This window comes from Xiphias gladius, chromosome 11 (genome assembly GCF_016859285.1).
Source record: "Xiphias gladius isolate SHS-SW01 ecotype Sanya breed wild chromosome 11, ASM1685928v1, whole genome shotgun sequence".
Taxonomy (NCBI): Eukaryota; Metazoa; Chordata; class Actinopteri; order Istiophoriformes; family Xiphiidae; genus Xiphias; species Xiphias gladius.
In genome coordinates this window covers 12,088,886-12,102,759 of record NC_053410.1, presented here as the reverse complement: position 1 = coordinate 12,102,759, position 13,874 = coordinate 12,088,886, and the positions used below count along the sequence as shown (strand labels likewise).

At 40.3% G+C, this 13,874-nt stretch overlaps 1 protein-coding gene across 9 annotated transcripts in view; it reads left to right on the top strand.

Annotated features, from left to right (window-relative positions):
- Window positions 1-13,874, top strand: part of LOC120796251 (protocadherin-15-like) — a 202,379-nt gene that overhangs the window by 116,173 nt on the left and 72,332 nt on the right. For all 9 annotated transcript variants that reach the window (XM_040138837.1, XM_040138838.1, XM_040138831.1 and 6 more), the window contains 5 exons: window positions 3,010-3,159; window positions 4,812-5,005; window positions 6,107-6,239; window positions 6,580-6,659; window positions 11,858-11,951. In XM_040138837.1, coding sequence (XP_039994771.1) covers window positions 3,010-3,159; window positions 4,812-5,005; window positions 6,107-6,239; window positions 6,580-6,659; window positions 11,858-11,951 — 651 coding nt within the window. The remainder of the gene's footprint in view (window positions 1-3,009; window positions 3,160-4,811; window positions 5,006-6,106; window positions 6,240-6,579; window positions 6,660-11,857; window positions 11,952-13,874) is intronic.

The window sequence follows — 13,874 nt, the reverse complement described above, 5'->3', positions numbered from 1 at the left end:
GTAAGAGGAGCTCAAATGCTCGTTCTATGTCTTCTATATAAGCGTTAAAGCATTCAAGCTCAGGATCCATTCTGACCACACATTACAGTGAAAGCTGACAGCGTGCCTCTGCTTTGCAGTGGTGACTGTATAATAGAGTGCCTTTTTTTTAAGATTTCCATGCTCCCACATTAATTGACATGAACACATAGGGTCCATCATATAAATGTGCCAGATTTAGCCATACAGGCTAATATATCTGCAGTCCCTGGCAGGTTGATGGTATATGAAAAACATTAAAAGAAGATGCACATAAGCACGTAAACACAGAAAAAAGCACATAAGCACATACAAATAGTGACACAATGACATAATCATATGGCTCATAAGAAAACATGAAGAAAACATACTGAAGCACATAATCACAGACAATTAGTAAAACAACGACAGCTCCTACTCCAGATGATGACAGCATGTTTGATTGTCAAGTAGCCACTGTTTTGTATACTTGGAGAAAAAGTGGAGAGATGTGATATTCCTTAGTTCTGTGGCTATGGTGTTCCATGTATGTGCTGTTCAACAGGAAAATGCTGGCAGCCCAAAGGTACTTTTTCTATGTGGATTTTATAATCACCTCTGGAAGTAGCTCTGGTAGATGAGTTTTGACTTTATTTAATTAAATCATTGAGTGGAGGGAGGGCCAGACCATAAAAAATGTGAAATACTTGCAAATTTAATCATGTTTTCCTAATTTAAGAAGTCATATTTAGATAAAATTTTTGCAATGATGATATGAATTTGCCTTATTTTCCCCAGTGTTTTCAAAGCCTGCTTATTACGTATTTCTACTGGTTGATGCATTCACTATCAGAGAGAGAGACCTGCTGCACATTAAATACTTTAAAAACAGTTTCTGAGTTAGATTTGTATATGATGACTAAACCCTTGTACACAAGGGTTTGTGCAAAAACTCCACTTGCATATTGAACTTAACACCCCTTTGCTAGTGGGAATAGATCATTTCATCCTACTTGTCAGTCTGTACTTGGATCAGAGTTTGACTCAACTCTCGGTCTACACTCATCAATTCTATCTTTAGTACGTTACAAATGCCATTAACATGAACCAACAGGCTGTCAACACAGGATCTGTCTTAGCTGCATTTTTCAGCTGTTCATCTCTCACTCATCTGACAGAACACATCAACACAGCTGCCCTTACAAGGTGCGCAACAGCTCCAGTTTTCAGTCATGCTTTCTCTGAGTAGTTTCAAGTATATTTGCTTGTGTTTTGTGTAACCACAGTGATTTTGTGTTGTTTTCTGAGCACTGCTAAAACGCTGGTCACCTGCAGCCAGTTCTGTGCCTGAACACATCCCGTGTAGACACTGACAGAGGACTGAAGCTGCTGCTGCTGTTCTGCTGATGTGCTGTTTTCACTACACAGCCTGTGTACACACATTGTAATACAAATTTAATATAGATCAAATTTATCAATAAAAGAGACAAAGGGACCCATTTTGCTTACAAAATCTGCAATGACATTTCAACACCTGTCGTTGTGTCCAAATCTTACGCACTATTAGTTCAATACAGGAGTCAATACAATCAGTCTAATACAGGAGTCAGATTTTTCCCTCAACTCTAAAGCTGAAAAACTCAAATTGATCTGCAAGATTAAATGTACATCTTGGAGAAATAATATTAATTGAGTGTATTATATCAGACGTTAGAAGTGATTGCTTTGAATTTTTGTTAAAAGCTTGTTAACATAATGTTTACTAGATAACTGCATAGAGGCTTTACAGGTTGTGCTTTTGCTTTCACAAAGGTGTTAATTCAAAGATTGTTATTGAGAGAAACCTTGTCCTTCCATAACCATCAAATTAATTTTATAATTAGTCTGCATAACCTGGACTGGAACAGGAGAGAGCAATCAGACCCAATTTAGATAAATATCAGCCTTCAAAGATTATTACCTCCGCCAAGGCGGTTATGTTGGTTTGTTTATAAATTTGTCAGGAGGATTATGCAAAGAGTACTGAACTGATTTGCACCGAAATTGGTGGAGGAATGGGGCATTGGCCAGGGAAGAAGCCATTAAATTTTGGGGCAGATCTGGATCATTTTCTATAAATTTGAATTTTTTACTCTGAAGTCCAGTGTATGTTGTTTGACATTGGCCCCGGCAGGTGTATGCCCTATACTGAGTGCCACTATACTTTACGTATGTTCTTTGTATGTGTGTGTTTGTGCAGAGATATGTGTCGGTACTTGCACGTGGGTATAAGTATGAAGCGTTGATGCATACAGTAGTGACTGAGTAAATCCAAATCTGCTTTCCCCATCTGCTCCCAAAATTTGTGAGGCCTCTCTGTCCTGGGGGGGCTGGCAGGAGAACAGGAACACATTGATGGGAGAGAAAATAGGTGCTGTCGTTACTGTATGTTATCACTTGTTTCTGTGCAACACCTTTACTGTGAATGTTTAGCTGCTACTAAAAAGCACCCTCCTGATGTATAGTATAACCAGAAAGAGGTGTCATTTCAATTTAAGTGCCGAGTGGGAAAATTTTTGGGGAAAAGCAATTTCCCCCCCCAGAAACATGTATTACTTGCTGCTGCCTCAGTTGTTGTGTAGATCTCCTCTCCCCTTTGTTTGTTGTTCTGCTTAGTCCATTTTCTTTCTCCCTTGCCCAGTACCGGAGATCAGAGCTGCCAAAGACAAACAAACATGCAGTTTGCTCAGTTTGCGAACTGTCCTTTTGGCAAGCTTTATACAAGCTCTCTCTTCTCATCCCTTTAAAGGCTTAACGGACGTTAAGGGGAATAAAAAATGAACATATACAAGGGCTAAGTTTAAGTGACTTTATTGTGGTGGTAGAAACATGTTGACATTTGAATGGTTCTCTTATCAAAGCAAAAAAATCCTTATAGAGTAAGCTTCATTAAAAAAAAATCAGTTCTCTGTGATCTATTTCAACAAATGTTTCTAAAGCTACAACATACATTTCTCTTTTGTGTGTTTACAGATGGTGGCATCAGATGGTGTCCAGTTGAGTAGCCCAGTAACTGTCAACATCCTGGTCATTGATGCTAACGACAATACACCCACGTTTGCTGAGGTCTCCTACAATGTTGAAGTCTTTACAGACATGCAGCCAGGGGAGACGGTACTACAGGTAATCAATCCAAAAATCGTTCTCTCGCCTTTTTCCTCCTCTTTTGGTCTCTTGCTTTGGCTCTCTGCTTTACGGCTCCGTCTTTGTCCCCCATCACACAGAATCTCTCACACACACACGCTCTTTCATGCTCAAAGCAAATAACCATAACAATCCAGGGCATTGTGTTGACAGGCAAACCTCTGGATCAGTTCCCTCCGTCTCATCCGCTGTCATGACAGACAAGTCAGTGAGAATGTTTTTATTTCTGTCTTCACTGCACAGGCCTAGGAAACCTTTGACCCAGTAGATCAGCCACCATCGTGACTGCAATGAATTCCTTGTGCTAGGCATTAATGCTGGCCATTTATCAATCTTACCCCTTGCATAAAAAGGATTGGGGTGTTTAAAAATAGTATTGTTATTTTAGTCCACTTTAATTATTTTTATTGATAAGGAGCATTTTTCATTTTGATTTCATTAGTGTACTGACTTTAAAGGTCATGATTTCCCTCTCCTTTTTTCTGTCTTGCAAGCACATATGCACATGCTAATGCGAACTAAAGCAAGCACCAGAGCACAAATACAGGGCACATGTAAAGACATGCAGAGGCACATTTACATGCACACACAGTCCTCAAAATGTAAATCCATAAACCCATTCTGCTATATCTATTAATGTGGGGAGTTCCATTACGTAGTCTCTCATTACGTAGTCGGAGCAGGATCCTTTCATCTTTCAGTTGATCTGTCCCCTTAGCAGAGCCTCTCCAAAAGAATGTCATATACTGAAAAGGTCAAGTTTAATCTGTTTTAAAAACCAGCCGTTTCACCCCCCCCTGAAATGAGGCCAGGGGTCACAGAGTGTCTGGAATGACCGCTTAACCGATTTTATATAAGCCGTTTATGAAAGCCGCAGGCTCCCCAAGAATGCTGCTGCTTATTTGATGCTACAGCTTTTACTCCAACGTCAGGAGCATGAAAAGGGAGGTCTGGGTAGCTTGGATTAAAGTTTCAAGGCCTAAAAGATATGAAGCCAACGACACCATGAGAGCTCATTATTACAAGCAGTGGGATGCCCTAAATAATTGGCTTGAAGGAAATGGCGGCTGCTTAATTAATTTTTATAATAGAGAACGCAGGAAATGACATACGTATATGTTATGCTTTTTTTTTCATCTTACTTCCCAAGAACAAACTCGGTCTGGCAGCTGTCTTTCCACAACTGTGTGATCTATCTCATATGAAAGGTAGCATAGAATTAATTCTCTCCAATCCAAACTTTATTGATCATTAAGGTCACCAAACTGCAATTACTAGGAGTGAAGAAATTACAGCCAGCATAAAAAAGTCAGTCAGGTTGGAGCATCAGTAATATGTATACTTTAAACTAGGCTAGCTAAATGCCAACCAATTGTTCCTATCCACACATGAAGCAAAGGTCATGTATCCATTAGATAATAATGGGGTACCAGAGTGGATTCAAGGTTGGCAAGTTGACTGAAATCAGTCACAACTCTCTATTAACAAATATTTACTGCTTGACTGGCGCAGTGAGCATGTTGCTGGCAGCTGTGCAGAACCCCCCCTGTTAAACTACAAAGTACAGATTTGTATATTTCTAATGTTTGTATAATGTGTATCTGTTTGTTTCTCTGCCTCTGTTCTCCCAGTTAACAGCAGCAGATGCTGATGAGGGAATGAATGGTCTGGTGACGTATGAGATACTGGCTGGTTCCCAGGGACATTTCATCATTAGCGATCGCACCGGACGCATCACTGTGGCGCCTGATGTCACTTTAACTGTGGGACGATCTTACGCACTGACTGTCAAGGCCTCTGACAGCGCACCAGAGACCCAGAGAAGGTACAATAGCCACCTTTGCTAGCTCTCTTCTCATGTGTGACTGCTTTGAACATTAAAAGATTTCTTCAGTAGTAGAATGAAGGGTTTATTATTTCGATGTGATTAATGTGATATGCAGTTCATTGCGTCATTAAAAAAGCTGATTTGTTTGTGAGATGTTTCAGAACTTAAACATATGCAGTCTGTTTCATTCTGTGTCTCCCCTCAGGGTTGCAGGGGGGCTGGAGCACCCAGCATGCATGGTTTTATGAGTCTTATTTAATTCAGTATGTGCTCATAGTGATTCACAAGCTAGCTTCTGAATGACACAGAAAGTCTTCTCTGCACTGAATTATGGAGAAATAACATTTCTGACAAGTTGTTAAGAGCCAAAAAACAGATGGTCTTGTTCCATTTGACACTAAAATTCTATTATGAAACGTTTCAAACATTGTCTCCTCTTTTATCCTGAGATTAAAAGACAAATAATTCATTCTGTGCAAAAGCTAAGTTTTCAGTTCTCAGATCAGAGTATTAGACACTGTATTTTTGGGTGGATGTAGATGATTTCTTTGGTTTCAGCAAGCGAAACAAAGACTGGCATAAACCCATTCAATGACCCAGGCTTAAAAGAAGTTACAGAAGGATAGAGATGGGAATAATGACACAGTGTACCACACAAAATGGCTATTTTGCTGCAAATGTCATCTTCAAGTCTGACACAAAGAGTGGATAATTAACAGTCAGTTACATTTTCACGTGTTCTGCTCTGAAGTACTGTGAACCAGCAGGCTGATTTTACACTCAAGAACAAATCGTGAACAGAGGCTTGAACTGTGGCTTGACACTAATGAATGTATTAAAAAAAGCATCCATGATACATTCGTGAACCAGATAAAGATCCCACTTAAAAGAAAAGTGACCAAAACCTGTTTATTTTTATTTTTTTCCTATTCTCAACTAATCAAACACCACACAAGAGAGCTTTAATATGGGATTATATATTATGAACATTTTTCACTATGCTGTGGGAAAGGTTCTTCTGTACGGCTCAACTCAACAGGTTATCAAGGAGAAACTGATGCTGTCAGTGGGCTGGTGTGTGCTTTTTCTTTCTGCCAGGGGCTCCATCACTACAGTGTACATTGAGGTTTTGCCACCCAACAACCAAAGCCCACCACGCTTCCCTCTCCTCACCTACAGCCTGGAAGTCAGTGAGGCCATGAGGATAGGAGCTATTCTGCTAAATCTGCAGGTGATTCACTAACCCACACATGCACACCACTCTCACAAGGTGTGTGCAAACAAGAAAATGTGGATTTTTAATGAGGTATTCAGTGTGATACTACAGTTCTTAACCTGATGAAATTCTTAGCATAGCATTAAATTATATTGCAGTTTTAACACAATCAACACAATTTTTTTCTTTTTCTTTTACATTTCATTCTCTAGAATAATATCTGCTCACTTTCACTCCAGTCCAGCATCCTTGTTGCTTAACTATCATATCTCGTAGCCTTCAACATTAACAGTGCTATATGACCTTCAAGCTCCTGCCTTTCTTTTTTTTTTTTTTTTTTTTTGCTTCCCCCTAGGCCACAGACAGAGAAAATGACCCGATCACATACCTCATTGTGAGTGGGGATTCCCAGAAGGTCTTCAACCTCTCTGAAACGTAGGTTCACATATTGTTCAAGTACAGGTATTCCCTCCAAGGCTTACTTGAGATGAAAGGATGGTTGTGTAGATATACGGATAAATGGAAAGACTGGTAAATTATTGATCATCAGCATTTATCTCATTAGTTCCTTTTGAAAGTGAAAATAGTAATAGATAATTGTGTAGTTTTTGCATGTTTGCATGCATCTTGTATCTCTGTGGGTTCAACGGAAGGTGGAGACTCTAAATAGTTTGTTGGTGTGAATGTGTTTCTCTGTGTATATGTGATGTGCCCCACATCTCACCCAATGCATGCTGAGCAGGATAAGTGGGTATGGAAAATGAGTGGATGCAAAAGTGCTAGATTGCACTCCAACTAACATAACAAGCTCTTGGCAAACTATTCTGCAAGGGCATTTGTCAAACACTGACATTAGTTTCGGAGTTTGAGGTTTTTGAGTAACAAAATAAAGCTCTTGTGTACAACAGCTGGTTTATTAAAAACTTTATGGAGCTTATGATCTGAGTGACACAGACAAGAGGTCAACTCAGCCATGAAAATCTTTGAAAGGCTCTTATGTTCCATGTTGTTCTGTCAAGTGCAAAGGCTACACGTGGGCCAGCAGTAATAATATGTTGAGAGACAGTTTCTTTCATTATAAGGACCACAGAAGAGTCCCTTCAGAAAAACCAGGCAGGGTCTGACTATTATCAGCACAAATACAGTAGACTGCCAGAGCAAGTGATGATGATGGGGAAGGATGGATGAGAGGAGTAGGGATGTTTAGTTGTGATGGTAGTAAGTATTGGTAGTGCTGACTTGCCAATTACTGTCTTTGGGTGATATATTAGCCAATATATGACTTTGTTTATAAACACTGCTGCTAGCTTTTGGCACCATTAAGAATCCCAGTGAACCAAGGTGAAAAGCACACTTATTTACACTCACTGGCTGCTGCAGCTATTTGTATCCATGATGCCAATGTTCTAGAAAATTTTATTTTGAAGTAAATTTTATATTTGCATAGCCAGAAAAATCACAGATTTACGATCTGTATAGCATGCAACCCCCCATTTGAATAAGAAAAAGTTCCCCAATAAAATCCTCTAACAGGGAAAAAGGGGAAGACACCCCAGGAAGAGGACATAGGAGAAATCCCTCCTCCACGAAAGGTAGACATGCACTGAATGTCATATGTACAGGGTAGACGGAAACAATAATTCTAAAATAACATAATGGACAGGTGAAATAAAATTATTAATAGAGTGGCAATAGAATGCAAACATATGAAAACTATGGATTCAGGAAAATGTCAAGCAACCTCCAGGTACAGCAATGACGAGCTAGAGTGCCTTAGACAAATACATGGAACCACTCTGTTTTTATTTATTACTCTTACTACATAAGTAAATGTATCTTATAATAGAGGCAGGTTGTTTTGTGATTGGTTACAATTTGCAAGATACTGATATATTGTTTAGTCTTATGATGAGGTGAAAAGAATAAGTTCCTTACATATATCAACAGAATACCATTAATGTTCTGCTGTAGCCTACTGTATATGCTGGAAGAAAACAATAAGAGACATGAATTTTTACCAAGCCGGGGCAGTTAGGTCAGAGCTTCCAGAAGAGATGTCCCCATCTCAGCCTTTCTGCTGTCTGAGAGACGCCAGGACATAAAAGACCAAATCTTTCTGGAGAGGAGAAGGCAGACAAATATGTTACCTTACCCCTCAATATCAACATCAGCATTTGAAAAACCCAGCCCCACTCAACCAGTACTCGGGAACAAGGAAAAGGCATAAAATATTAAAGTGGTCAGTGGTTTTTACCTTCCAATAAATAAAGCAATCAAATATTGAGAGAAAAGACATGGGAAGACTGAAAATGCAGGACCCTGCCAGACACGTTTCTCACTAATTGATTAAAGCCTCTTTTGTCTGTATCCTCAGTCTCCCAGCTCTACAAGGACAAGCTGTGTTGAAGCACTGTATCCCTGCTTTTTGTTTGCTCTTAATCTGCTCCACGGTGTTAAAGTTGTTTGTTTTATTGAGGGATATTTATTTTATGGTTTCGTAGTGATACTATAATGGTAAACAAAAAAGTGGTGACACAATCAAAATAACTGGAGACTGCTGTTGTTGACATTGCCACTGTAATCTCTTAAACCAGATACAACAGAAATAGATACACGCATTCTCCTTCGGTTCATTGTCTGCGTGGCAGAAATATTACAATCGCATCACAAGCCCTCAGCAACCTAGCAATATAATAACTTCAAGAAGGTGCTGATATAGCACACTATGAGTCAAAGAATGATTAGCTGGTATGTTTGATGAGTGTGCAATATACAGCGCCCTGCTTCACGCTCCCATTTTTCAATCCTTCAAAACTCCAGTGTGACTCAGTGAAGAGATTTTTTTCATTGCTGCATGCTCAGATTCAGGCTACATATGGGGCTTGTTCAACCCAGCTATTATGAATAATGAGCTCTCTGGTCTATAAGTCCCTATAAATGGGACAGGTTCCCCTGAGGAAAGAAGAAAGGCTCCAGATTCACTCACCATTATGATTGTGAGCAGGAAGCACCACTGACACAGTGGCTGAGAGTCTGTCAGGCACCAGGCAATATACAGAGAGCACTCAGTAATGGCGTACTAACCTACAGCGGCATGATCACAATTTAATACATCAAAAACAAGTCTCAGGTATGTCGGGTCAGGTCGGATTGATAATCAGTTAAGGGGTGCCACATATTTTTACAGAAGCCTTGGATGTTATGTTCAGTGTCAGTTTTGAACAAAATGATGTTTGGTCAAACAAAATGGATCCAGAATATAATCACGTACAAGAAATGTACTGCATGCACTTCCTGATGAGCCACTAAATATAAATATATGTTAACAGGGCCAGTATATCAGCTGATAGTAGCTTTTCTCAGATATATTGGTATTGGTGTAACTGTCTTCTGATAAGTAAGAGAAGTCAGTACAGAAATGCAGAAGATATGTTTGAAGTACTTTAGAAACAGTGTCTCCATTAAATAGTTTGTCCACGAGAGAAAAATGTACACACTGTATATGTCAAAATTCTTTAAAATACCAATTTAAAGGATTCTTATTAAAAGATTAACAGCCAGTATGTCACTCTCAAATATAAATACATAAACTCTTGAATATCAATATCGGATTTGCCTCAAAACAGATCAGCTACATCTACTTTGAAGCTAAAGCTTTTTTTTTTTGGTAGCAAAGTCACGAGAACATAAGGCTTTGTCAGCCTTGATACTTCAGCTTTATTCAGTGCCTTCTTGTTGCTCTGCATTTCAATTGGTAGGTAACTGTCTTTCTTCAGTGAAATTGAAACTGAAATTGAAGAAGAGTTAAGGAGAATGTACACTTTTACTTTCCCGTGAAACCAAACACTCATCTGTTGTCCGGAGTCAGTTCTAAACAAATACACCGACTCAAAAGAAGTAACAAATAAAAATACATGCCACAAATTTCTCTTTAATGTCCTCTTGTGGAATCAGTAAGTCATAAGTTAGAATTATTCTATTTGTCTATTTTAGTTATTCTGAAATCTTGAAAACTTTGTCTTAACTCTTCTTTGAGTGAAAATTTAGTCAATTTTTTTGTCACAGAATGTAATTGTGACAGATAATCCACATTTTATCTAGCTAGACTTTACCTCTGGCAAAACATTCTTGCTACCTGGAAGTAACGTCCTGTATATAAAGTATAATTTACCGTATAGACACGTGATCTGAGCAGAATGAAAGATCATCTGCTAGTTTGACTGGGATGGATAGCCTCTGACCTGCACCATTGTCCCTCTAGACGATACTGTTAACAGCATCATGTCTGTCTGAGAACATGTTTTAATTTGTGGTGGCTGGGGAGAGGAGGCAGGACGCTATCGCACATGATCAGTGAACCTCTCAGACCCAGCCGCTCAAGTCTAGTTCAGCACTCCAGCTGTAGTAAGGAATAAACTCCCCGGGCCAGCAAAGCGGCATTAATCATTCTAATCTTTGTCATCATCACCATCAAGATCATCATAATTAACACCGTAATTATTACAATTATCACTGTATATCTTCATTACCATATTCCTATCAAAGCTTCCCCTACCTTTAGCTTCTTTGAGCAAGGAGGGGGCTATTTTCTACTCTCTTGCTTATGTATAAATAAACATGAGCACAGCAGTCCGTGAAGGATAGTGTGCTGCATCTTTATTGCTTTTTTAGAAATCTGTGTTTGCCCTCTTGAACCACCAATGACCAGGTGTATTGGATTCAAAGCAATGTGTTCACCATGACTTGGGGCAAGTGGTTAGAGAAATAGTCAATGTTAATTGAGGTTCCGGTAATTTGCCTGTCAGATTTTAAGATGGGCCTCTAAAGTTTCACAGCCATGGGCAGGAGAGGCACGGAGAAAGTGGTCGTCAGGTTCTGCTTGGGCTGTTTGGCCACAGGAGCTTTAAATTAGAAATGTGAAGGAGCAGGGGGACAGCAAGAAAATGCGAATGGGCATTAATCTAGCAGTCCACTCAGATGCATTCGTCTTTCCTTCCGTTTTTCGGTTTTGGCAGAGCCCCTCCTGAGTGCAGCAGTGAAATTGTTTTATGCAGGGTGTGTATGTGTGTCTGTCTGTGTGTGTGTGTGTGTGGTTGCCCTTGCACTCACGTGTCTTGTGCACCTGTGTGTGCAAACAAAGATAATTCAGCGTTCTGCTTGGGAATGCATCCACGCTTTGTGTTTGGAATGCTAGAGTGCCAAATTATGCCTTGTGAACAGGCGTGTGGGGTGGGGTGGGGGGGGGCACTGTGTCCGCTGCAGTCATTGGAAAGAAAGCATGAATATTTCTGTATTCCATGAGCTTTAGGAGCAAGAGGCAGGCTACAGAGAGAGGCAGAGGGGAGGCATTTAAAAGTGCACCTGCTCTTTGCCCAAAACTCTTTCCCCTCTGTCATCATCCATGTTTTAGAAATCTGTATAATCTGGAAGTAAATAAACTCTGAAGTGCAGCCCTCTCTCTCTCACCCTCAATTGCATCGGCACTGAAGTATCCAAAAGTATTGAACAAATCACTTTACATTAATGCTCTTTCTTCATATGACACAAACAGGAAATACATGAATGATTCTAAACAACGCTGTGTATTGTGCTTTTCTTTTAGTAAGTGCCTTCTCTGACCCCTCTTTCCACAGGATTGGCCTCCTTCTTCTGGGCAAGCCTCTGGACAGAGAGACCACTGATCAGTACCGTCTGATTGTCACAGCCTCTGACGGCAACCCTGGAGGGGTGAGGCACAACCCTCTTTATTAAGCTATTGGCCTGATGCCTCAGGGTCGATGATCCTCAAACATTTTGAACACATTAAGCTCAAATAATATCTTCTCGTACAAGCTTATTAGCTCAGAAATTTGGCTCACTGAACCCAAGTGGCTCATTAGCCTGGAAAATCCAATAGTGCGTTTGAGCTCAGAGTTTAATACCCTGTGATATTTTTCACAGATTCATAAAATTTGTGCTAGCACTAGGAGTCAGCAGCACCACTTCTTTGTGCCAAACCAATGCAACACCAGAATTATAAGGGCTGCCTGCCCATTTAAGTCCATAAACATATGTATATATGTGTGTGTGTGTGTGTGTGTGTGTGTGTGTGTGTGTGTGTGTGTGTGTGTGTGTGTGTGTGTGTGTGTGTGTGTGTGTGTGTAAATTATACTTTAATGACTTTGATAGCCTGTTGATAACCATAGTGGGAGCTCTTCACTGATAATGGCCATTGAAAAAAGGATTGCTTTGAATACAACTGTCTAAGTGTTAGTTATTTTTCTACACAGCACAGATGTGTTCATCTGGGGTGAAGTTCAGCTCTATCAGTGTATTAGCCATGTCCCCTTTATTCAAAGTGTTTGGCTTTGCAATTACTGAGGCAAGGGGCAATTGCTACCCTGCAATAATATTAGTGTCTCTCTTTCTGGCAGGTGCCAAATACTCAGTTTTTTGAGCTAGCAAAGTATTAAGTTCAGTTAAAATTCACCAAGTTTGTCTGTTGCCTATTTTACATCTGAAAAAAGTGTATTTTGTACAGCTATTGTAGTTTGAGCTGCCTATTTTATTCATTATCATCAGGGTTATTTTCTCATTCTTGACAAACGTCCTCCAGAGCCACAGAGGACATTATACAACTGTTTTCACAGGCTGAGTTGGACTAAGCAAGACCAGTAAACTGACATTTAAGTGTAAAATCAGTTGATAAGCTGCTGCCCATATGATGGCATCACTTGAGTAGTAGACTCCCCAGTGTACAGTGCGTTCACAGAGCTAAGTCTTTGTAACTTAGCCTAGAGAAACAGCAGACACTATAACTGAAAGTGAATGCTGCCTGCTCCAGCTCCCACTGAGAGCTGATAATCATATAAACCGTCTTAATTTAATTAGACTTCACCTCAGTTGGCTCGGTGTTTGCAGCTGTCTCTGTTCCAGGCAGAGGTGAAATGTGGTTCCCTTTTTAAGATGCTGTGTGTGATAGGTAATGAACATTAGCTGATGAGCCGTCACAGGAGTGATGTTGATTACCCCCTTCTCACCTGCGCACGCATAAACACTTGGAACTACAGCTCCTTTTCAATTCGTTAACAGACTACTCGTCGTGCTCGTCACGCGGAGCTTTATAAAGAAGCATATGTGCTTCCGGTATGGCCCTGTATTTGTACCAAAGAACTGTAGTGGTGCAAATGGGAGGGGGGGCACAGTGTAACAGTTAGAGTGGGAGGGGCAGAGGAGCTGGACAGTGACAGGGTCAGAGATAAAAGAGCAAATGAATAAACAATGTGTAAGATGGGGCTTCATTTCACAGAATGAGGTAACCACAGGCTGCTCCAGATTGTACAAACGGACACCCTTTACCTGTGTAGTGTGAGTGTCTCCATGGGCCAAATGTCTTGTTCACAGAGTAAATTACCGGCTTTCTCGTTTGGCCTAAAAGTCACAGCTAGAAAAAAATGCTGTAACAAGAAGGAAGTCAAATGAGGGAGAGCGGTAAAGGGTTGCAGGAGGGTAGAGCTGAGGAACTCGTTCAGTTCAGTGAGACGGAGTACTGCGAGGAAGGCTAGAAACAGGGAAGGGATCAGAGTCAGCGCAGGAGGAGGGAACAGAAAGGAAAAAGCGACGGAGAGGAGGAGGGGGTCACCAGGGATTCGAATGTGTAATTAGCACGGA